We start from the raw sequence: 24,979 nt of genomic DNA on the forward strand, positions 1-24,979 counted from the left end.
TAGACACGGTGTTAATGCGAAATATACAAACCTTCGCAGTTATTCCCTGTGCCATCCAATGAGAAGCCCTTCTGACACTCGCAGTTGAAGCTTCCGGGCGTGTTCATACAGGAGGCTCGGGAACCGCACACACTAGTTTGTCCGCTGCATTCGTTGTTGTCTGTAAGATGTTTCGCACAGGCGATTTCAGGACCGGATGACCGCTCAATTATTTCGACTCGGCATGTTAGCCAACCGTACACATCTCTTACCTATGCATGCAGTCTGGTGCTGCATGAAGCCTGTGGGACATTTACAGTTGAAGCCACCGATGGTGTTGACGCACAAGAACTGACAGTTGTGCTGTTTGGTCGAGCACTCGTCCAGATCTGAGTGAGATTTTTCAAATTAGCAAACACAGGAACCAAGCAATGCCGTATAGAGAGCCAATTTAAGAACATAACAGCAGATTTAACCTTTGCAGGTCTTTCCGTCAGGCTGAAGGATGTATCCTCTGGGACAGGAGCACAGGTAACTGCCTTCTGTGTTCTTACACAGGAAGTTACAAGGTTTGGGCGACTGAGAGCACTCGTCCATGTCTAAACACAAAACATCGTTGAGAAGAACAAGTTTCGGAATGAGGTATTGCAACATTTGGTTGACATTAAAAAAAAAGTAGCTTTAATTTGCGAGTCGTACGAGTTGAATAAGGAAAACGTACCAACACATGAAGTGGTAGTGAAGTCATTAGTGTAACCCACATTACAGTGACAGCGGAACGAACCAATGGTGTTGATACACTGGCCGTTCTTACACAGGTTGGGAATGACTTCACATTCATTGATATCTGCAATACACGTTATGACAAAAATTGTGAATAGATGAAATTATTTAAGTCAACAAAAGAAATGTTTGAATTCAAAACTTTAAGATAAACACTCGAAATGAGCGCACACACCTCTGCCGTCTGTGGTGTATCCGGGGCCGAGCGGGCACATTTTCTTATACTGTACGGTGCCTGGCAGAGGACACAACTCGCACATCGAGCCCCAGCCGCGACTTCCGTGGCAGCAACACTCCGACTTGGTGACGGTGTTGCGGTTGGTGGAGGATTGCTGGCACATCGTCTGCAGAACCTCCATGAAACAGAAGCCCTTCCTGTTATCTGTAAACCATCAACAACAGCAACGTATCAAGCAATGTACTAAATGATGGGCGTCATGCTGCTTGCGCTTCATTGTATTCCAATTTAGTTTACTTCTTTAAAATGCAGCCGTTTAGGTATGAGGTCTTACCGATGCATTCAGTGCCAGTGGAACTTGGCTCGAAACCCTCATTACATTCACACTTGTAGCTGCCAATGGTGTTGACGCAGCGACCGTTCTTACAGATTCCAGGTTTAGCGCGGCACTCGTTCAAGTCTGTGGAAAAAAGGAATATGGGTCAACCAAAAATCGAATCATTGTATATTCTGTTGGTGGCAACATGGAGGTGTCTTCTGTCTTTAAACCATCACTGTTTTAGCCTTAGATCATTTCACACCGCACGCGTGGTGTTTACTCACCCATACAGCCCTCTCCATCAGGGCGGCGGGTCATGCCAGGAGGGCAGATGCACATAAAGGTGCCGATTTGGTTTTTGCAGGTCATGCCTCTGGATGCGCAGTCATCCAGACCTTCAGCACACTCATCCTGGTCTAAAGAGAGAGAATATGCAGTAAATGTATATTTTCTCTTTTTCTTTAAGATGGATACCATGAACAGTAGAATATTAATGAGGGGACAGGCACATGGGTGGCATATTCTCACCTCTACACATTCTGTTGTCGTCGCGGAGCACGTATCCCGTCGGGCACATGCACTCGTAAGAGCCGAAGGTGTTGACGCAGCGGAAGGCGCAGAGCAGAGGGTTTACGGCACATTCGTTGATGTCTGATGACGAAAAAGATTAAAAGATTTAAACCAAACATACAGACAGATTTTAAATAAATTACAGGTCTATTGAAATGAAAACCCAGTATTTTAATATACAGGTCTTTAGCTCACCTTCACAGGTCATCATGGACCCGGGTTCGAAACCTTCCTGACAGGCGCATTCGAACCCACCCAGAACATTTGTGCAAGTCCCGTTTCCACAAGGGTTTCCGATGGAGCATTCATCCGTATCTGTGACAAGAAATGACCAAGAACGACACTTCATTAACCAAAGTAAACCTACACCCTTTAAGTTACTGTAAAGTTCTTTTCCCGAAATGTGTAAAGTGTTAAATGTTGCCCTCACCGACGCATTTGACGCCCGTGTAGTCCAGGTTGTAGCCAAACGGACACTCGCAGCGGAACGAGCCGTCCGTATTGATGCACAAGCCGTTGTTGCAGATTCCAGGGTTTTCAATGCACTCGTTCATGTCTGTGCAGGCAGAGAGCATGTTAGCATGACATATTACACAGAGATGAGCTTTAGCTGACGCGGTGATGTCAAAGGGATTTCTCACCCTCTCGACCTTCTCCGGGTCTCAGCACAGCTTCATGGCCGTAAGGACACAAAGTTTGAAACACAGCTGTGGGAGAGCAAAAAAAACATTCCCTTTAACATTTCTTATTTATATTCTCAAACCTATAATATGTCATTCATTATATAATTTATGTAAAATATATATATCTTATCTATTTTCTTTGTAAAAATGTAAATTACTTTCACTTTAAAAAGGTGTAACTTCAGCTATGGAGCTAAATGCACTGTAACTCTGATACAACCTCCCGTCAGGATTATTTACAAACTAATGTTTTTTTTTGTAAGAATGCAAACCGCCTCTTATCGTACGTTCATTGACTCGTGGGCACAATTCACAGGGGTCGCCCCATCCCTCGCCCGGCAGCAGACTGCAGCAGCATTTGGCTTTGGTGGTGTTTAGGGGTTTGGGTACGGAGCATTTACCAGCTTCAAATTGTGTAAAACAGAAGCTCTCACGGGTATCTGAGGGCAAACATGTGATTATTTAATAAGAACTACTAATACAGGTATTACAAATCTCACAGATTTTATAGAAAGAGAATCATTACAACATATTTTTGTCACATTTGGGTCTTACCGAAGCAGCGTCGGCCATTATCAGACAACACAAAACCAGGCTGGCAGATGCACTGGAAGCTGCCCGCCGTGTTTTTACAGGTGCCAAACTGACATATGTTGGGCTCCACGTTACACTCGTTGATATCTGCCGAAGAAAACAGAAATTAGGTTTAGAGACTTCAGAGGACGCAACCTGCACACGACCGGAGGGCAGATTATGTCCCGCAGGACCCCGGCGACAGATGGAATGGGTCAGCGTGGGTCATGCACACGTGGATTTTTGTGAATGTGGGGTTGTGGGTAAATACAAAGTCAATCCTGCTGTTGTATTGAATCAAACATTACCTTTGACCTTTAACCAATGAAATGTGCTTTCTGGGTATGGCGTGAAATCTTACCGACACATTGGTCGTTCTGAACTTCGTATCCTGGCGGACAGATACAGCGGAATGAGCCGTCCAGGTTCTGACAGGTTCCAGGTTGGCAGGCACCCGGGAAAATGACACATTCATTGATATCTGAAGAGTTATACAGTATATAGCATGTTATACTTCGAGAAATCACACATATTTTATGTAAACTCAATACAATGCGATGTTTTATACACGTATTCAAACTTAAATTGTATTTTGCGCATAAATACATTTATTATAAATGTAGCCTATGCATTCTGGCACAACTTATCAGAACAGCTATTTTAGATACAACTTTAAGAGAGTATGTCTTTCTGTAAACGTTATTGATCAATCGTATGGATGTTTAGATGTAGAATTGAACCCTGTTAAAGGAAATCTATGGAAACACTTTCTGATTAAATCAGAAAGGTTTGTTGGTCGGTAGAAATCGTTTTAAAGACCTAATGTTAGCGTTTAACAAGGTTAAGCGTGGGTCCGTATAAATCTATAGCATCAGACATTGTGTTTATTAGCTCGGCTAAGGATTCTTTGATCTTACCGACACAGTTCTTTCCATCCGGCGTTAGGTTATATCCATCAGTACACAGACACTTGAAGGAACCCATGCTGTTGATACACTGGCCGTTTCTACAGACCTGACCGGCGTGCACGACGCACTCGTCAATATCTGCACAAAAGCACATGTCGGATAAAAGGTTTTAAGGTTGTTCATTAGAATGAGTACGTTTAACAGCTCGGATTTTTTATCTTACCCATGCAGTCGTTGTTGTGGGTGAGCTCGAAACCAGGGAAGCACAGACAGTTGTAGGAACCCACTGTGTTTTTACAGGTACCATTTCCACACGGCTGTCGGTCACACTCGTCGATATCTGCCAGAACGAAAGAGTATTACATTTACTTCAGAATGTTGGGTAATAAATGTATTTAAAAAGCGACAGATACGCACCCATGCACATAGTCTGGTCCGCCGTCGTCTTGAAGCCGTTGTGGCACAGACATCGATAGCTTCCCTGAGTGTCGATACACTCGCCGTGACTGCAAACATTCGCGATCTCGACACACTCGTTACGATCTGAGAAATAAAGACGATAACCCAAACAAATGTAATTCTCACGTCAAACTATGTTTTTACGCAAATTGTGTATATAGTTAATGAGTATGCCAATAACGTAATACTCACCCACACATGCTCCGCTAGGCGACAGCTTGAACCCCGCCGAGCATTCGCAGCGGTAGCTACCAGGGATGTTGATGCAGTTGGCGTTACGCTGGCACAGGTTGTCGCCGCTGTTACACTCGTCAATGTCTACAGTTAAAATGAAAACGTAAACAAACGCTGGTTAGCTTAAGTCGTCCTGTCACATTTCTCGTATGTATGACATTTGTGTGTATCATACCTTCACATATAAACAGAATGTTGTTGTAGCTAAAGCCCATTGGACATTCGCAACGGAAACTTCCAATCTGGTTGATGCACACTCCGTTCGCGCAGATGCCTGGAATTTCACGGCACTCGTCGATATCTAGGAGATGAGACAGAAAAGACTTTATAAGAGGAGGTAAAAGTATGTATCGTATCGCTACAGTGTTTTTTACCGTATGACATCGGTGTAATTCAGGGGCGTTTCCTCCGAGGAGGCAAGGGAGGCAGCGCCTCCCCTCCCCCTCGAAAATAATCGAATGAGAATATTATTAACAGTTCAGAAATAATATAGGACAGCGGATATAACGTATTGAGCTAAATATGAGATAAATCAGCGTGTACAACAGTGTGAAACAGCGACCCCGCTCGAAAGAATTCCAAAGGGAGACAGCGTTTCTCTTGCCTCCTCAAAGATCATTGACTTTAAATATACCCGCTAAAGCGTGCCGTGAGTTTGAGTGGGGGTAATTGAAAAGAATGGAGAAAAGTCACGTGAGAGGAGGCAATGCCTCCAACGGGCTATGATTGGATTAACTCATCAGCGAGATCCCGCCTTCCTGCTCGTCTTCATCATACATTTTAAACTGCGGGCGCTAAATTAGATTGAACGTTAATTAAATTGTTTTATTAGTTGTATTAATCGGAGTTTAGGATTCGTGTCGGAGATGGCGGAGGCAGAGGAGTTATCGATTGTTGACAGAATATTACGTGGTTCAGATTTGTTCAAAAACGTTTGCTTGTGATCAGGTTTGCTCAGGATAGCAGCAAGGCTAAAGTTAGTCACATCTATTTGATTTGGTCTCTTAAATGCTTTGAGTATTTCTGGGACTGCTAATAATTAAATTGATGGTATTGGTTAGGATGTTATTCTTGTATAGGAAATCCCAAATGTTCCAGAAAAAGATGAAGTACATACTGTAATGAACTTGTAGTAATTAAAAGGAATTTTTCACACATAAACACTGAAATGACACTGGTTTTCTGACAATCGCACTTGTGCAGAGATGAACAAAAATTACATGGGTAGAAATCTGCCTCCTCATTTTTTAAGTCCACCGCACACCACTGATGTAATTCTATTGGTTGAACTACTATGTTTTGTTTTTACTTGACGAAGCTTGTTCTTTGCGTTTAGCTTTCCTAACTTAGCCTTTCTTTTAGGCTATTCAATTTAAAATTTTAATCGAATTTTGACGTACAAAACAATGAAACGACGAATGCTTTGAAACAAGTTGTACTTACAACACAACTCTTAATTGAAAATTGCTAATGTTTTTGCGAATAACATTTCAACGGGAAATGTTGCTCCCAAATATCGTGATACTACCATGAACTCGGTATCGTGTATTTCAGCTTAGCTTAAGTCAACTCACCGATGGGTTTTCCAGTGTGAATGTCGATGATGAATCCAGGTGCCTGGTTTCCACATAAAAGCTGGTACTCGGCTGCAAAGATCGACATAACAAACCACTCATGATGAATGTCTTATTTGTTGTTTTATGTCTCATTGGCAATTATGTAAAAGCAATACGTAAGTATTCCGAACACAGTCGAAGAAAAACTCACAGGTAGCCGGAGTGGGACACGCCTCACACGGTCGGTTCCAGGCTTTGCCGACATTATACGCACAACAGCACACTTTCTTCGTCATGTTAAATGAAAGCTCGTTCTCGCACGTGTCGTTGAAGTTCCGATAGCACACGCTCTTTCTCATATCTATAAGACACGAATGATTTCACAGCAACCATTAGAGAACATCTCGAGGTTAAGTAGATTGAAGGTTAGTGTATGTCTTACCCATGCAGTTATTTCCTCCGTTGACCTGCATGTACTCCGGCGGACAGACGCATGTGTAGTTTCCCAGAGTGTTGTAACACGTGCCCGGTCCACAGATGCCAATGTGAGCCGTGCATTCATCGATATCTGTGGGCAGAAATATGAACGTTATCCAGAAATGTTTTGCTGCAAAGCTTTGAAATATAAGAGGTTGTGTGCAACATTCTGTGTGTTTCTGTTTGGACAAACAATAAACATGACGTAAAAATAATAGTTAATAGATAAAAGTACAATAGACAGTAAGTCTATAAGCAACATTTTTGCCCCGTGCTTAAATACATCCTAATTAAAATCGCATTAGTTGCAGATTTCTATTGGCTCTGAGCTGTAGCCGTCTCTCCTCTGACCTTCGCAGATGCGCGTCTCTTCGTTGAGGTAGTAGCCGTCCGGACACTCGCACTGGAAGCTGCCAAATGTGTTGACACAGTTGCCCCCTTGGCACAGCCCCGGGAGCTCCTGGCATTCATCGATGTCTGTGTCCGAACGAGAAAAAGAGCAGTCGTAAAACACACCGGAGCTTCACTATCAAAGCAATCAAACCTCACGCCCAGGACGAGTCGGAAATCACAAACACACGGTTTTGTCCTCACCCTCTAAGATGACGGTGATGGGATTCGGCCGGAAGCCCTCTCCTCCGGGACAGAGAGTTTTGTACTCCGCTGAAAAGAAAGAAAATGAATCACGCCATTAGTGGAGTGTGACACCTACCAATGACATCAGGAGGTGCCCCGAATCAGAGAGTACTTTTAGTAGTTTTACAAGTTGCAGACAGTTATCATTTTCTCAAGGCTCTGTTTTAGCCAAATAGACATTCTGGACTCCGTAGGATTTAAGAAGGTTTAGGTTTCATACTCGAGTTAAGAGGAGGGCAGAGTTCACAGGGGTTGCCCCAAGCTCCGCCCAGCGAGCAGCAACAGGACGCCCGAGTCACGCCCACACCGATCTCAGCGCTGCAGGAAATTCCTCCATCGCCACGGTCCAAAGTGTCCAGGAAACATTTTCCGACGCGCGTGTCTGTCAGACAACACAAAGTAAGACTTTGTTCTTTAAGTCTCAATGTTAGATCATCATCAGCTCGTAGAGCACATACCGACGCAGCCCACTCCGGTGGGGTTGAGCTCGAAGTCTGGGGGGCAGTTGCACAGGTAGGTGCCGGGCAGGTTGATGCACAGGCCGTTGATGCAGTTCACAGGGTCGAAACACTCGTTGATGTCTACCAGATGAAAATGAGATTACGGAGACGTATCGCAATTTCAAGCAGGTATCTCAAGTGTCTTGGGACGGTAAGATATCATTATGAGAGAAAATAATAATCAAAGAGATCCATTAAACCAAAAAAGAGACATTATTGAGAAACAGAAGAGTTCAGTTTTGGTGCTTAATATTTGTGTTTTAAAGGTTTGTGTTTTAAATTAAATGTGGCTCAGAGATGACCCAGAAGCAGACGCTGGTTCCCTTGACCGATTTTCCCATAGACTTTTGGAAGGTCGCGAAAAATAAGATCTGTGATGAGCAAAGGTTTATGATGTTTAATCTTCACAGATTAACACGATATTTGCTGTTTTTGAAGCCTTGATACAATCGCCAGAAGTAGTGTTGGGTAAATTACTCTGAAAAAGTAATTATTACAATATTACATATTCAATAGTGTAATAACTGTAGATTACTGCATGAACTACTCGCACCAAAAAGTATTTAATAAATGATTACCTTCTTTATCCAATATCATCCTCAATTATATATGATTCAAGGATAGACGCGAAATGGCTCATTTCATTCATTCAAATCAATAATAAATAACTACATCAATTATTCTTATTATTAACTAGACGTATAATTAGACTTACAATTTTAATGTCATTTCCACTATTGAATATATGACACAGTATTTATTTGAATGACATCAGAAGTAACTGTAATTCAATTACAGCGTAATCCCTTACTTTACATTTTCAAGGGAAAAGTAATTCAATTACAGTAACTAGTTACTTACTGACTAGTTACACCCAACACTGGCCAGAAGTAAAAAGCTAACACGATGCTGTAAACAGACTACACTAAAGGTATCGATATAAACGTCCCCACCACTCTTTCAAACTTTATTTAAAATGTAATGTAATTGTAATGTAATTACTCTGTGAATAAATCCCGAACAATGATTTTAGACGTTTGTGCCCATGTTGCATTATTTGTGAGGTGAACTTGTTAGCAACCACCGTTTTAAAGACACAAGCGGGTTGCAACTGGTGTGTTTTATGTCATAGATTAAAACGTGAAAATATTTCAAGGTTTTCCACAGACCTTATTAGAGGCGATTTACCAAAAACCTATTAAAAAACAGAGACTTTGGGGCGATGGAACGGGAAGTCTTCAAATGCTAAAATACATCATCTCTGAGCCAGTCGGTACTTGGGTGTGTGCATTCATGGCTGTGCTTTTCTGGGAGAACGAAACTGAGTAAAATGAGCCGAAAATGAGACATGAAACAGCAGATTTCTCAAATTCAGTGCTTAATGTAGTTGTGCTTTTAAAAGTCTGTGATTTAAATACTCTAGAAATGTTCGTTCTGAAAGTCAGTTGAAAATGCAATGCGTCCGACCAAATTATAGTTTTGATACTGTGTGTTTTAATAGTTTTTGATTTGATTGTATGTTAAATGTAGTCTTAACAAACACATGATGACACGTGTGTTCTCACCTGTGCAATTTCCTCCGCTGCGGTCCAGCTCGTATCCGTAGTCGCACGCGCAGCGGAACATTCCGGGCAAGTTCTGGCACGACCCGAACACGCAGATGTTCTGGAAGGTGCACTCGTCGATGTCTGATGAATGACACAGAGCGATGTGACTGTGTGTAAGGGAGTGTTTAAATCTGTAGACGTTTGTGTTTGTGTGCGTGATTACCTTGACATGCTTTGCTGTCCTCAGTAGGCGTGAAGCCCATCTCGCATTCACAGCGGTATCCGCCCGGGGCGTTCAGACACTGCCCGTTCTCACACAGATTCACATTGTCTGCACACTCATCCATATCTGAAGAAAGAATGAGTAAATTACACACGGGATTTCTTCAATATCTCAGTTACTGCTCTAGACGACAGCCACAAGATGACCAAATCACATTACCGGTAATACCACATGTGTCTCTTTCTTACGTTTCTCGAGACATGGGAAGATAGACGCATCCCTGCTGACATCTTTAATTCAATAAATGAGAACTGAGCAACAGAAGGTTCTCTCTCACCAGAGCAGGTAAATCCGTCTCCGTTGAAGCCCTCCTTACACGAGCAGCGGTACGACCCCGGCGTGTTCATGCACTCGGCGTTAGGGTTGCAGTTGTGGTCCTCGCTGACACACTCGTCAACATCTAAAGCGAGGGAAAGAACAAATCGTTCGCAAAAAATATATCTGCATTTCATCAACGTAACGTTTACGATGTGTCGTTCACTCACCGACGCATTTGATTCCATCGCCCTCCCAGCCGTCACGGCAACGACACTTGAAGCTACCGGGAGAGTTGACGCAAGTGGCGTGCATGTCGCAGTTATGAGCGCCGATCTCACATTCGTCAATATCTGAAAACATTTTGATTTAAACGTTGATCAACATCGTGATTTTGTTCTTTAACTTTCACTGCTGCAGTTAGTCTTTTTTGACTCTATATCGCCACCTCTGTTTCAAACATAAAATTGCAGGTTTTTTATGGATTTTGTTGTGCGGGGGAATGTCAAATGACGTCAAATGGACGTTTCCCGTGAAATATACCATAAATTGTAACACAATTTCCGATATTGGTACATCCATCCACATATACATTGAAAGATCTACCTGTACAGCCCGTGGAGCCTTTCTTAACGAAGTATCCCAGCTGACAATGGCAAATGAAAGAACCCTTGGTATTCTCACAGTCTCCGTGAAGGCAGATGTTGGGGTTCAGGTCGCATTCGTTCACATCTGGTCACAAACATATAAATTCGATTTCTATTGACGTAAGCTCTTTCCATGACGTACAGATAGGGGGCGCTCTCAAGTTCTCACCGATACAAGTCCGCATGTCCATGGAAGCCATAAAACCGTCGTAGCAGATGCAGCGATATTCTCCAGGGATGTTCGTGCACTGGCCCCCGTCGCAGATGTCTGGAGTGTCCTCGCACTCGTCGATGTCTGCGGAGGGATGCGGTTAGACAGTGAGGAATAATTCAAGATGTAGCATGTTTGCGTGTAGTCTGTGCGTGTTTGTCTTACCAGCGCAGGTCCTCAGGTCGGTCATGAGAGCGTAACCTTCGCTACAGCTGCATTCATAACTCCCCTCGGAGTTCGTACAGTGTGTGTCGCAACCTCCGTTCATGATGGTGCACTCGTCGATATCTACAGCGCAGTGTTTGTATTTAGAGTGTTGTTTGAAGTTCTTATCCAATTGTGTTACAGCAAATGCACATACTATATCTAGTTATTGTTTTAACAGATTGCCGAAGTGCATATTTGTTAAAGTCTACAAGTGGATCTTTTCTTACCCACGCAGCCTTGTCTATCAGGTGTGACCTGGTAACCCGTTTCACAGGAACACTGGTACGTGCCGACCATGTTAATACACTGGCCATTCCTACACAAGGTGTCGCTTAACTGACACTCGTTCACATCTGCAAAACACAACCAAAATATATATGTATTTTTTATAATAACAGCCAACAATCAAATAAAAAAAACTTATTAAATTATTTTGATTGGGTTCATTTTGTAATAATTCAATAAATAAATACTATTATATAAAGAAATTATTTGTAAATAAAACTGTAATGTAATATATTTATTATTTCAACAATTCTATACATTACATATTGTAATGGAATAACATATGTAAATGTGAATAATATATTTTTGCAAATTGAAGGACACATTTTAAAATAATGTATAGAGTTTTTAATGTATAGAGTTTTTAATGTATAGAGTTTTTAATGTATAGAGTTTTTAATGTATAGAGTTTTTAATGTATAGAGTTTTTATATAGTGTGTGTGTGTGTGTGTGTGTGTGTGTGTGTGTGTGTGTGTGCGTGCGTGCGTGCGTGCGTGCGTGCGTGCGTGCGTGCGTGCGTGCGTGCGTGTGTGTGTGCTTGTGTGCGTGTGTGTGTGTGTGTGACTTGTCAAAAACATTTACATTAACACTCTTTTAAAATATAAAGGTATGGGAAATGATGTAATAATGTAATTGTATTGTTTAAACATACCATGTTTACATATAAGATATAGAATAAATTATAAATATACATACTGCAAATACATATATTTTATACAAATACAAATAAATAGCATATACTTTATAACATGTGAATAATATAATTACATATTTTCTTTAAATAATATATAAAATGTGCACTCACACTTATTCGGATTACTTTATACCACTAGACATAAAGGTCGATAAGACAGAACTCTTTACCTTCACACACAGATCCCTCTGCAAGCTGATGTCCTGTGGGGCAGTCGCACTCATAACTGCCCTCTGTGTTCAGACACGTGCCCCCGCGACACAGCAGGGGTTCTCGCTCGCACTCGTCAATGTCTGAAAGAAAGAGAGAGAGAGAGAAAAGATGACTCTGCAGGTCTGAGAAAATGTCAACGGGAAGAATGTGTGTGCGCTCGCGTCTCACCCATGCAGTTCTTCATCATCATAAAGCCGCTCTCATAACCATCGAAACATTCACACTCGAAACTTCCAGGCGTGTTGACGCAGGTGCCTTGACCGCATAGGTCAGGAGAGATGGTGCACTCGTCGATATCTGCAAGAACGACACAAGCGGTGTCATCGGTATTCGTGCATTACTATAGTATTCATGTTGCAGACGTTCATGTGAACCACGCACCTGTACAGTTTCTCTCCTCCATGGTGAGCGCAAAACCGCTGTCACAGCGGCACTTGAAGCTTCCGATGGTGTTCCGGCACGTTCCGTGAGTACACAGACCTCTGAAGACCTTACATTCATTCACGTCTACAGACACGGATGATAACAACGTAAGTTTCCAAAAACAACTAGATTCGCATTTCCTGGTGTAAAAAGATTTTCTCGTAAGAATGCAAGAACCTTTATAGAAGGGTCTTCCTGTGATGATATCCCCACGGTTGGCGATTCCAGGTCCTCGTGGGCAGATGGTTTTGAATTCGGGTGTGCCGGGTTTGGGACACGCCTCACAGTCGACGCCCCACGCCGCTCCCACCGTACAACAGCACAGATCCGCGCGGTACCGGCCCGGTAAGGGTTCGCCACACTCGTCCTCGTCCCATTTCATGTAACACTGCTCGCTGCGGATGTCTACAAGGCAAACGCACATTTACAGTTCAACTTTCGGTTTTTAATTCAAGAACATGTTCTCTTCAAAGCAAAGCAAATGTTTTGCGGTGTTGGATACACTAAATTCAAGTATAGAATCACTTATGAAAAAAAAGCTCTGTTGTCCTACCGACACATGTTCGTCCGGCTCCGTCCAGCGTGAGTCCATCAGCACACTCGCATCGGAACGAGCCCTGTGTGTTCACGCAACGGCCGTTTGTGCACACGCCGGGGAACACCTCGCATTCATTTATGTCTGAAAAACAAAAACACCATGTAACATTGGGTCATGTCACGCACTTGATATTCTGTGAAGTAAATGCAGCAACGCATTATGGGTAATGTACCTTCACAGACGAGTCCTTTCATTCGAGCGAAACCTTTGGAGCAGGCCGTGTCTGTGCGAAGAGAATACAGGTAAAAGTTTGTGTTTCATAAATAAATGCAAAACACGATATGAATAGGACGTCATTGCAAGTATTTGGGAAATACCAAACGTTCACGTAACATCTACATTACGTATGAAAACAAATCTCTTAAAACAATAAACATTTACACTTTTTGTGTAGATACAGTGGCTGGGCAAAACTGTGTATGCGTGTATATGCGTATAACGTAACTAACCGACTTCACAGCGTTCACACGGGCTTCCCCAGGCCGCCCCCAGAGTAGAACAGCACTCCGACTTCAGCGTCGCCCCGTTTATGTTCACCTCACAGCGGCCGTCCTGAATGTTCAGCCAGCAAGTTCCTTTCATGCTGTCTGCATGGAGAAAACGCACAGAAACCCAGATAAGGATTTTCTTTTTAAAAGAGCGTGACATTCAAGAAATGGACATTGTGGCATTTGGAAGGCCCCCCCCCCGCAGAGAATCAAGGCATTTTTGAAGATATGAAGCAACATGGGAGGAAATCTCTGCGGGCATTCATCCCGAACGCCTAAACGCTCGACCTATTGCCTTCACGGCCCATTAATTTCAATCAGACCAAGTTCAGCTTTAGACAAATGAAACACGCCTCCCGAACCAATAAGAGCAGCCGTTCGCATCTAAAGGGGAAATAAACACCCGCATGCGCATCGGTGTGTTAATGTTGGGTAATACTTTCTTGTGGGTGTCGTTTGTACGCTCTTTAGTCATGAGAGGCGGCAGGAAAGCTAATGTAGCACAACGAAGGGGTTCTGGAAGTGAAAATCGTATTCATTTTTCTTGATAGAGAAAATTGCTTTCACAAACTTTTCAAGACTGATCAAGCCTGAGGTTGTCCGGTGCAGATTTTCATTTAAAAGAAACTCGCAACACTTACCCACACAGACGGTATTGGTAGAGTCCAGCTTGCTGCCGTGAGAACATTCGCAGTTGAAGGATCCCGCCACATTGCGACAAATGCCGTTGATACAAGGGTTCGAGTCGCATTCATTGATGTCTGAACGAGAAAAAAACAGTTGAGACATTTTCGGTATTAGAAGAATATGACGTTTGCGAAAAACCAACAAATAATTTCTGTGAAAAAGAAATAAAGATTTCGGGTACAAATCACCTTCACATGTCTCTGAGTCCGCTTTGAAGGAAAATCCTTTAGGACACGAGCATGTGTAACTTCCGGGCGTGTTTCTGCACATGCCGTTATCGCACAATAGACGATTTACCAAACATTCGTTAATGTCTGAAAAAGGAAACGTAAAAATATAGTTTCACACTTTTTTACTGAACTATCACGATAAACAAACCATCGAAATAAAAAGTATTACACGGGTCGTTTTCCACATAACAGTGACATTTGTTGAAGTGACATAAAATGTAGCTAGCCTAACTCACCGACACAGTTCTTGCCGCTAGCGTCGGACTCATAGCCGATGTTACAGATACAACGGTAGCTTCCGCGCAGGTTTTCGCAGATCCCGTTCTGACAGATATCCGGATCCAAAGCGCATTCGTTGATGTCTGCGAGAAAACAGATCCCGGTCAATCACAGTTAACTGTATACAAACGTATGCCTGTGATCAAGAAATAGCAATCTTGCCATAAACAGACTCTCACCTCGTCCATCTGTGGTAATCCCAGGCCCGCTGCTGCACACCGCCTGAAATTCAGCTGAGCGCAAACAAACCAACTTATTTGCGTCGTAGCATCAACATAATATATTCGTGTTCAAAAGATCTTAAATTCAAAAGTATTGCGAGCACCGTATTCAGCATTGATATTAGTTATGGTTTACCCGAGTTGAACGCGGGACAGGGCTGGCAGGGCTCTCCAAAGCCGTGCTCTGGGTTGGCACAGCAACACTCCGATTTGGTCACCGCCCCTGGGAACGGGCGAGAGCAGGTGCCCATCTTTATTGCTCCGTAGCACGTGGAGCGCATGTGGGTGTCTACACACACACGCCCGTCCATGTCAATGGCCAGACCGGGAGGACACTCGCAGCGGAAAGAGCCCTCGGTGTTAACACAGCGGCCGTTCATACAGATGCCCGACGTCTGGCATTCATCAATGTCTGTTCAAATCAAACGAGATAAAGAAAACAACGCAATTCTTTAGAGAATGTTTTTGTTGAAACAACACGTTCCTGAAACTTTGTGCGGATGCTCACCGGTACAGTAGCGTCCGTTGGGCGCCAAAGCAAATCCAGGTTTGCAGATACACTTGAAGCTTCCATCTTCGTTTATACACATGCCGTTAAGGCACATGTTGGTGGTGGCACATTCATCGTGGTCTGGGGGAAAGACCAAGCGCTCTCATGAATCATTTGAATGAATAGTTTCTCATGGATGGATGCATGGACGGATTAAGCTCGGGTTGAAAGGCTTACCGACACAGTTTTTGCCATCAGGGCTGACCTCGAAACCAGCGTTACAGATGCACTGGAAACTTCCATCGGTGTTCACGCAGCGGCCGTTACGACACATCACACCGTTCACGATACACTCGTCAATGTCTGAGTGAGCGATAAGCAAATGTAAGTTGAGGTCATGAGGTCAATGAGGCATGTAAATGTGCCTTGGTTATTATAGTATAAAATAAAAACATTTTGTTTAACTGATAATAAACGTGAAATTATCAAATTAAAAGCTTATTAATAAAACAACGATAAAACTGATAACAAATCTATACTCTGAAGTATGCATACCGACTATTCATTTGTGTTCAATGAATAACTAGACTAACTGAAAATATTAATGGGAGATTGACTATATAATATAGTTCTGCACTCATAATAACCTATGACATTCAACAACCCCAAAACAGTTTGAAGCAACAAAACATTCTGAAAACAAAACGGAAGTATGTAATGACAGTAAAACAGCAACAAATAATACCAATGCAAGCTTGTTTGGTGGGGGTGCTCTGGTATCCTTCGTGGCATTTGCAATGATATGATCCTTGAGTATTGACACAGTCTCCATTGATGCAGGGGTTACTGGAACACTCGTCCACATCTGAGGGAACAAACACAAACATGTTTCCAAAAATCAACCATCAAACCTTCTTTAGCACAGTCGTGCACTACCATCAGTCTCCTACAGATGGTAGCAGAGGCCACCTTGAACCATTTTTCCAACATCAGATAAGAACATGATTTTCTTATCAGGTAGAGCATGACACTAGCAACACCAGGGCATGGGTTCGAATCCCAGGACTGTGTACATCTGCATAAAACGTACATCTTAAAAAGCGGCACGAATAAGAAGATGTGAAATATTTACCGATGCATTCTCTACGCACGTCCTGCCTGTACCCCATGTTGCATTCGCACCTGTAGCTGGTCGGCGTGGGAATGCAGCGGCCGTTGAGACACAGGTTAGTGAAGTGCTTGCACACGTCGACAGTGGTCTCGTTTAACTGGCCTAAAAAACACACGAGCTCTGGTTAACTTGCTACTCTCGATTTAAGAAAGAATTACACAGTCAGTGACTCACTGATCTTTGTGCCTCCGTTGCCGTTTACAGTCGGGTCGCCGCCGAAGCCACCGGGAATGTACGTGCCTCCGTTTCCGTTCTGCGTTGGGTGTTTGATGCCGTAACCGTTGAAACCGCCGTTGAAATCGCCGCCGCCGTTATAAACAACGCCACCGTTGATGGTCCCCCCGTGGATTCCCCCTCCATTACCTGTGGCGAACGGAAGCCTCTGGATGCAAAGACGCCTGTATTCATCTGCAAACAAATAACGAACAATGACAGAATTATGGTTTGTATATTTCTGGCTAAAGATTCTTGCAGTGTAAGAAAGGGCGGAGGAGGGCACAACACAAGGGTGCGAAGGGGAGGCAATGAAAGAGAGCGTTTCATCCTGAACTGTATTTCTCCTGAACTCGTTCTGTAAGGTACGTCTGAAATAACTCTTCCTAGAGAGCCGCGTGAAGGTCACGCTCTTGTAGATCTAAAGGAATTCCTTCTCTGGATGTTGTTTGTATTGTAATACAGTTCGAGGTGGGTCATTTATAACGGCACTGCTTTTGGGTGTATCTTGACAAGATCGTGGTGTATTTTAGGGTCAAAAAATTATTTAGTACTAAATCGCATTTCAAATTTGCCCCAGCATTTCCCAATGAATGAAAGCGTTACACACTCACCTGATCCCCTGACAGGGCACATCTCCGGAATGTGTCCGAGGGCCCAGCAGCGGCCCGTCTCACAACAACACTGCGGCTTCGAGTACTGACCCGTCAATTCGGACGCACAACGCCCACTCGTCACAGAGGAAAAACACGTACCAACCCTTTGATCTGTGATGGAGAGAAAAAAGAATAATGCATTTTATTTGTAATGTGCCTTTCCTATACTCAAATGTGCCGGAACAACATGACAAATAACGAAAAAACGTTTCCAGAGTAAATCAAAATGATCCGTAACATTTATTGCATTTGTAAAAGAAGTTTGCACTGAAATGCATTATCTTATTAAAGTTCACATCTAGCTCTTATATCACAGGTACAAAGAAACATGATTAACATATGGACTGCTACCTCAAGAGCGTGCAAGCATCTGCTAGCAACCACTCATTTCACGTTAACTTTAACGACGACTTTACCCAGAAGACAAATGCGAAAAACAGACATTTTCAAATACCACAAATACTTTTCTCGCCAGTACAGTTGCAGTCACATGAAATCAAGTTGGTGCGCTACGTGTGCTCTGTCCCACCGGAAGCTAATTTACGAGGTGGCAACTGGAAGGGTGAGGAAAGCCACTGGACACAGTGCTGCAAATGGAAATTCGTCTGGAATGGCGCTGAAGGTTTTACATGGTCAAGGTCACCGATAGGGCGAAGGGGCGAGCTTGTTGAGATGCATGGATACCAAGGGGGTGAAAGTCGATTAACTCGGCTAATGAGCTAGCAATCTGCCATAAATCAAGCCCATGTGGAGTAATCTAGACCAATTATATTGAACATAAGAGGCCATTCGTCTGCAGGTTCCATACTCTCCCGCCAGCCCTTGGGATCGACTCTGAGGTTTGGGGCTGGGGGCAGGGTTGGTTTCGCAACAGCTCTCTGATGGGAACGCCGGTTTCAATTGGAACCAGACCTCTCTCTGAATGTGGGCTCTCACGTGTTTGTAGATATTTCAAAGGCCGATATTCACAGAGCGAAAGTGCATTAGCGTTGATTAGCATCACTCCCAGAAATTCCCTGCGGTTCGGGTCTGAGACACAAAGCACCAGCTGTGGGTCAAACACACACTCCAAAATTCTACCCGCCTGAATAGTTGAAATCTACAACGTTTGCCTCTCTATCGCCATCTCTGTTTGAAACATGAAATTGCAGGTTATTGTACATTGCTTAAACCAATATTAAAACAATAAAGGGTGTTTTCAAGCGAACACGTGAAATTTTATTTTCACTTTAATTTCTCCTGTGACATCAGGCTGTTAAACCACGGTGAACCTTTATGTTTAACACTGAAAACAAGCCTTGACTCCAGCTTGACCGGATCCACATGTACAGTAAGAGACCGTCAATAATCCAGACAGGTCTCTGGGAATATACGAAGGACACGTCAGTGCGTCATCCGGGGCCGACTTCTCACATTTCTTTATTCTCACCCGGGGACGCAACAGATCAGAAGGTTATGAAAGACAGATGAGGAGGCAACAGTGAGAAAGTCAAGACCACGTGTAAAGACTGTATAACATACATTACACATACTGTATATATGAAAAACCCCAGACGGGGTCGACGGTATCTGTGCTGCGCTATTCTGGAATGTTTGTGAGGAAATATCAGCCAACTGGCTCTGTTGTCTTCTGGTGATTAATCGCCCTGAGGGGAAACCGGACTGTCCCGAGTCCAGCTAAAGAAACCTGTTCTCAAACCACTTTCTGAGAAAAGTAAAACCTTATAGGTTTGTTTCATAAGTGTGTGACAGGAGCAGATCTGGATGATCAAGTGTTTTGTCGAGCTTTCGACATCCATAATGACGTATTTCGAAGATGAACTACATTTAACAGGAAGTTATGTAGGACGGCATCTGATTGGCTCAATAACCGTCAGGCTGTGATATTATTGGTTAATATTACTTTGTCTATGCCAGTTATTCTCAAACCTAGTGACCCCCGTGGAAAATAACACGAATAAACACTCAAACTAATAGTAGAGCTGTGAATCTTTACCTTTACACCTCATCTACCAAATTCTAATGTAGTATTAATAATACGAACACTTTTAAGAAGTTATGATTTTAACAATATTTCAAGTGCAATTTATGAGATTTGTTGCATTTTGAATCCCATCTTTCTTTGTAAAAGGCATAAAATTGATCATACCGATTTCAAAGTTAAGGATTCATTAGTTTATACATACATTGAACCAAACACTGTCGTAACATCTTAGTTGATAATTTAATATACGTTATTTTTGACGAAACATCCCATGCATCCTATGTAGTGATGGTAATGTTTTGGTAGTGTTCACAATATTTCATTTGCCCATCTGAATCAGACTTTCAACAAAACTACAGACACACGTATACACACAGCAACACATTTATCTGGGCTTGAAGTGGCTGACCGCAGAGCGACTCATCCTGCGAGTCATACAGGCATCAGGGGCCAGATGTGGTTCATGAGCGTGAGGTCAAGTGTGCGGTTACATGCGTGTGTGTTCATTAGACTCACCGACACATCTGGATCCATCTGTGCTGGTGACGTAACCTCGCGGACAGGTGCAGACGTAGCTGCCGGCCGTGTTCGTACATTCTCCACCGTCGCACACTCCTGAGATGGTCGCGCATTCATCGATATCTGAAAAAAAAACACAACAAGGTTTTCTGATGATCTAGAGCGAGAGATAAAGGAAAACGGTAGAAATAGACACGGTGTGTACAAAATAAGCACAGTTTGACCTAAACTTAATTGGGTTTGTCTGGTTACAGTACAGTCAGAACGCATCGAAAAGCGCAAACTCAAACTGAAACCCAAACTCAAAGTGAACAGATGGAAAAACTTGCTTTTATTGCGTGCCGCTCTTATATTTATAAACACGTGCAGTTCAATTTATTATAGTAAAATTATATACAGCCACTGTGTGCAAGGATGTGGGCAAAACATGGCAAAGTAGATTGTGTTTTTGATGAATATATGTGTGCGTGTGTCGCCCGGCTGTGGTCACAAAAACCTCTTTCAAACCAGCGAAAGATCACTGAGGCCTAAAAACAGTTTCATGAGCGATGTGACGTTCTCAGAGCAACGTCTGCCACCTGGATCAACGCGTAGACGCCGCAGGGACATTTGCAAAATGGAGAAACATCGGCTAACAACATCACACGTGTGTTAAAGTCATTAGACGTACGTGTGACATTTGCGAATATCAACGTCTGCTAGTGTGCCCGTACATACAATGGAGGGAAAAACGATGAAAATGTAATATTCATGGCACAATAGCCCCATTATTTTGTTTCACGTCCATCATTTGGGTTTCCTGTAGAGGGAAATGTGACTGGGCTAACGATACTATTCAGCATGATCATGCATTCAAATAAAATGTCCCAAAATGGTTTTGCAGCCTTATGTCTTATAAGAGCGTATTAAGGTTCCGGCTGTGGCTTTAAATTGACGTGATGCTTAATGAAGAAATGTTTAAGTTCCTATAAAGGAACACTATATCATATTAGATTCTTCATAAAGGCCGTGTCAAGAATCTCTCGTAACTGAAACTGTCCTGTAAGCACCAAAAAGTTATGCCCTACCTCCTCGCCCGGGGCAAGACTTTTTCCACTACCCCATTGTCCTGTAATTATCCCCCTTTCCATCCAGCACATCTAGCACCTGGGTTTTTCCGCCCTCAGCACAGCTTCAAAGAAGAGAGAAGCACTTTCCTGCCAAAATCCAGCCGTTCACACTCAAAGTTCGGCGAGTTTACGGCACGGCAGGTCTCGTCGACTGAACCCGTGCGTCTAATTACAGGATTCTTCACGTTCTCTGTTTCTGACCCTAAGCGAACGTCTGCTTTCACCGAGTTCCATCTTTATAAACCTTCATTCAGTCGCAGGCACGTCATTTACATCCAAAATGTTATTAGGAGTTAAGCTAAGAGGTCCAATTCCCTCCTTTACAAAATCTAAATCCATTCATTTTCCTTAATACCGTCAGGTTGACCTATTTTGCAACGGCTAATGATTGATTTGGCGATACGAATGTGCATTAAACGCCTCTAATACGCAATTTAAGTGAAATACTGCGTTAGATAAGGAGTAAAACAACCCTACTGGTATGAAAGTCCACTATCTCTCTCTGTAAGTTTTATCTGAATACGCCCCAAAGGCCAGGACTGAGTCCAAGAAACACAGACCCCCCCTTCACAAGATTATTTTCACTCTGCATTGTTTAAATTCCACTCAAGCGTCTCTATCTAATGTTAAAGACGAGCGAGACGAACCCAGAGGGACGTGAGACTCGAGTAAGTATCCCAAAACAGAGTTTCAGAGCCAATATTTACTGCATACTTGGACCTGAAAGTGACAACAAGCACGTGACAAGCCTTGCAATGTTAACGTTTTTTTTTATTCTGTGCTGACATCATCACTATTTTATATTTTTACATTTGCACTCTGTACTGGTTTTTCTTCGTCAGCTTGTATATTTGATATGTTACCATGTTGGTTTTGCCGTACCTTCGCACTTTTGGTTGGTCTCGCTTTGCCGATGGCCCGCGGGACATTTGCACTCGTACGATCCGACGGTGTTGATGCAGTTTCCTCCAGCGCACAATCCGGGAATAGCCTGACATTCATCCACATCTAACAACACAAAAACACATCATGACGCATTAAAACTATTTAAACATTTCTGTTCATTGAAATAAAACAAAACACAAAAAGTACTCAAAAATATTGCTTCAGAAATAAACTGTAACATTTTTAAGACGGAAGGCAATAAAAACTAAACTAAAACTGAACACTGAAATAAAATATATTTAACATAAATAGCAATTTGTGAGTGAATAAATAAATAAATAAAATGACTAAAGCACTAAAAAATAGCAATAATTGTTAAAAGAAATATCATTCAAATGAACATAAACACTACAAAACAACTTAAAAGTACAATATTCCTGGTACCATGTATATTGTGGGAGAGTATCGCTGCTGTTCTTCTGAAACCTCCAAATTTCACGATGTTTTTGCAATACAGCATGCAATCATTGAAAATACAGAGTTTATTCAATTTCCAGAAAAACAGCAAATTTGGTTTCAGAAGGAAAGCAACGATATTGGAAAACAATAAAATTCTATGGACCTGATGACCTGCAACGTGTCAGAACGTGCAGTTGTGATTTTCTTGGACAGTCTTGCATCGGACACTTTACAAATTTGCTTTTCATCTGAACTCACAGCCCTCGGGCTTCTTACCCCCACCCAAAGACCTTTGGTTCGCTCTAGATCGGACAGAAGTCTGGATGAGTTTGGACAGCGGTAACGTGTCTGGCCTGCGCACAGACCCGGCAGACATCAAACCAGATCCATCATCCAACGTCTGCGTCTGATTTATCTCGCTTTCTTTTCCTCGATTGATATGCACATGGTCAATTGCCAAACCGAAATCTGCAGACCCTCAGCCTTCATCCGATTGTGCCAATCTGTCCTTTAATACATTCCCAAAATAACATCTCGCCATCGTGCGAGGAGTTTCTGGAAGGCTCTACGTACAGCACACAAAGCCTCTATTTAAATGTGCACATGTGTGCTTTGTAGTTCATCCAGACAGACTTTTGGTTAAATCCAGGTCAGAATTGTGTTGGGTATTGAAGGATATTCAAGTCAAGAGGAGCCTCTTTCTTCAAGACTTTTAAATGGGATGTGGTATTTGAGTCACAAAATGTTCCCTAAGGCAAAGCAACTTGACTTTGTGAGTCTATATGTTTGTGTATAGCACATATACAATTCTATACGCACAAAAGCCCACATAATGTTAAACAAAGGCAACGTATGCCTAATATCATCCCATTCAAAGTCGCAAGACCCGTCTCTTAATGGAAGTCATCTAAATATTTGACATTGCTAAGTAATACAATGGCTGCGCTTCTGGTGGTACGGTTTACCAAACACAGGTCACAACATTTGTTACGCTCATCTGCTCCGTCAGGCCGGTCATTAGGGCAAGAATTCCACAAACACGTGAACCAGACACCAGGGAGAAAAGACTAAGCTTTTTGTTCAGACGCTGGTTGGAATAGCGATGTAGTAACAACAACCTTGCTTCTAGAATTAGACACTTGGTCACTCTCACCTTGGCAGGCACCCGTGCGGATGTTGGGAATGAAACCTCTTCGGCAGGGGTGCGGCTGCGCGGGGCACATCTCGCACGGGTGACCCCACGCTCGTCCGATGGTGGCGCAGCACAGCGTCTTGGTGCACACGATGCCACTAAGCTGACCTTGGCACATTTGGTTGTTGACCTGCGTGAAGCAAGGTCCTGTCCGGTAGTCTGCAAGTGCGATAGAGAGTAAAATGTATTTGACAAAATTTAAACAAACACTAATAAAAAATTATGGCATGCAAGTACAAAATATAAGCCACAAGAGACCAAACAATTATAACAGATCTTCTCCAGCTCTCACTAGGCTGGTGGTCAGTCTGGGAATGTTCTTCCAATATATGTCTTTCACATTTCCTTAATAAGATAATGAGATAATGACTAAGAAATTGGTGGATGGTATCAATACTGGTGAAATCCATGAGAAGCTTTCTTGTCTTTGGCAGAAATGGTTGAGCGTGCATTGATGGTACTGGGGCTGTTTCTACTTTCACTGTGAAAATTCTTGCGCCGATGGCCAACTGAGACAACGTACTCTCTTAAAGAAGGTTTTGCGAAACAAATAAACCAACTTGATGCTAAAGTAAACGGAGCGGTTGAATATCTGGACATTTGTACTCAATAAAACTCAAAGGCGTAACCTTTCACAATGCTTTGCTAGTGATGTTTAATGCTACAATAGAACACGAGTTTGTATTTCTCAAAGGTTTATTAAAAACATTGGACTAGAATAGGAAATTACCCCACAATTTCCAGTCTTTTAAAGTATTTGGTAATATTTCATGTAAAACGAAAGGTGGATCACATTAATTCCTACCCAAAAGGGACTGGCATTAAGAAAGTAGGTCAAGGGAAGGCAAATAAAGGAGAACTATAGAGATTTCCACCTCACGTGTCTTAAAATCCCTTTGCTGTCCCCTCAACAACCCCCCCTCGACCTGACTGTTCTTCCTGGACAATTTGAGTTGAGGAATGCAGGTCCTCTCTCCAAGCGGAGGCGACCCACAGCGAGAATCCTGTGCACATCTGGGATGGATTAATTGCGCCCGGTTGGGACTAAAGATAAGACACGGCCCAGATGTGTCCGGGCGTATCCAGTATACAATGCATCAGCCTGTGTGAGCGACAATATTCACAGGAGCCGCGGGAAAAGTTTTTTGGGGTGTATACTACAAAAACGAGATCTTGT

The 24,979-nt window shown here is 42.8% G+C and overlaps 1 protein-coding gene across 1 annotated transcript in view; it reads right to left on the reverse strand.

Annotated features, from left to right (window-relative positions):
• fbn2b (fibrillin 2b) overlaps nt 1-24,979 on the reverse strand; it is a gene marked incomplete at its 5' end in the record, with an annotated part of 43,098 nt that overhangs the window by 5,599 nt on the left and 12,520 nt on the right. Inside the window, 55 exons of the mRNA XM_079471256.1 lie at nt 32-160; nt 252-368; nt 456-578; nt 701-826; nt 938-1,144; nt 1,275-1,400; nt 1,544-1,675; nt 1,788-1,910; nt 2,025-2,144; nt 2,260-2,385; nt 2,471-2,536; nt 2,800-2,952; nt 3,068-3,193; nt 3,447-3,566; nt 4,003-4,131; nt 4,217-4,333; nt 4,411-4,536; nt 4,645-4,770; nt 4,862-4,987; nt 6,261-6,332; nt 6,454-6,603; nt 6,685-6,810; nt 7,071-7,196; nt 7,314-7,382; nt 7,576-7,737; nt 7,814-7,936; nt 9,421-9,543; nt 9,626-9,751; nt 9,963-10,085; nt 10,171-10,293; nt 10,547-10,672; nt 10,757-10,882; nt 10,964-11,086; nt 11,233-11,358; nt 12,162-12,278; nt 12,367-12,495; nt 12,580-12,705; nt 12,799-13,026; nt 13,175-13,300; nt 13,392-13,442; nt 13,669-13,806; nt 14,349-14,468; nt 14,583-14,708; nt 14,861-14,986; nt 15,083-15,136; nt 15,261-15,536; nt 15,633-15,755; nt 15,852-15,977; nt 16,360-16,479; nt 16,747-16,887; nt 16,960-17,193; nt 17,613-17,765; nt 20,155-20,280; nt 22,149-22,274; nt 23,764-23,961. Of these exons, the coding sequence (XP_079327382.1) occupies nt 32-160; nt 252-368; nt 456-578; nt 701-826; nt 938-1,144; nt 1,275-1,400; nt 1,544-1,675; nt 1,788-1,910; nt 2,025-2,144; nt 2,260-2,385; nt 2,471-2,536; nt 2,800-2,952; nt 3,068-3,193; nt 3,447-3,566; nt 4,003-4,131; nt 4,217-4,333; nt 4,411-4,536; nt 4,645-4,770; nt 4,862-4,987; nt 6,261-6,332; nt 6,454-6,603; nt 6,685-6,810; nt 7,071-7,196; nt 7,314-7,382; nt 7,576-7,737; nt 7,814-7,936; nt 9,421-9,543; nt 9,626-9,751; nt 9,963-10,085; nt 10,171-10,293; nt 10,547-10,672; nt 10,757-10,882; nt 10,964-11,086; nt 11,233-11,358; nt 12,162-12,278; nt 12,367-12,495; nt 12,580-12,705; nt 12,799-13,026; nt 13,175-13,300; nt 13,392-13,442; nt 13,669-13,806; nt 14,349-14,468; nt 14,583-14,708; nt 14,861-14,986; nt 15,083-15,136; nt 15,261-15,536; nt 15,633-15,755; nt 15,852-15,977; nt 16,360-16,479; nt 16,747-16,887; nt 16,960-17,193; nt 17,613-17,765; nt 20,155-20,280; nt 22,149-22,274; nt 23,764-23,961 (7,206 nt within the window). The remainder of the gene's footprint in view (nt 1-31; nt 161-251; nt 369-455; nt 579-700; nt 827-937; nt 1,145-1,274; nt 1,401-1,543; nt 1,676-1,787; nt 1,911-2,024; nt 2,145-2,259; nt 2,386-2,470; nt 2,537-2,799; nt 2,953-3,067; nt 3,194-3,446; nt 3,567-4,002; nt 4,132-4,216; nt 4,334-4,410; nt 4,537-4,644; nt 4,771-4,861; nt 4,988-6,260; nt 6,333-6,453; nt 6,604-6,684; nt 6,811-7,070; nt 7,197-7,313; nt 7,383-7,575; nt 7,738-7,813; nt 7,937-9,420; nt 9,544-9,625; nt 9,752-9,962; nt 10,086-10,170; nt 10,294-10,546; nt 10,673-10,756; nt 10,883-10,963; nt 11,087-11,232; nt 11,359-12,161; nt 12,279-12,366; nt 12,496-12,579; nt 12,706-12,798; nt 13,027-13,174; nt 13,301-13,391; nt 13,443-13,668; nt 13,807-14,348; nt 14,469-14,582; nt 14,709-14,860; nt 14,987-15,082; nt 15,137-15,260; nt 15,537-15,632; nt 15,756-15,851; nt 15,978-16,359; nt 16,480-16,746; nt 16,888-16,959; nt 17,194-17,612; nt 17,766-20,154; nt 20,281-22,148; nt 22,275-23,763; nt 23,962-24,979) is intronic.

Source organism: Barbatula barbatula (assembly GCF_947034865.1).
Source record: "Barbatula barbatula genome assembly, chromosome: 13".
NCBI lineage: Eukaryota > Metazoa > Chordata > Actinopteri > Cypriniformes > Nemacheilidae > Barbatula > Barbatula barbatula.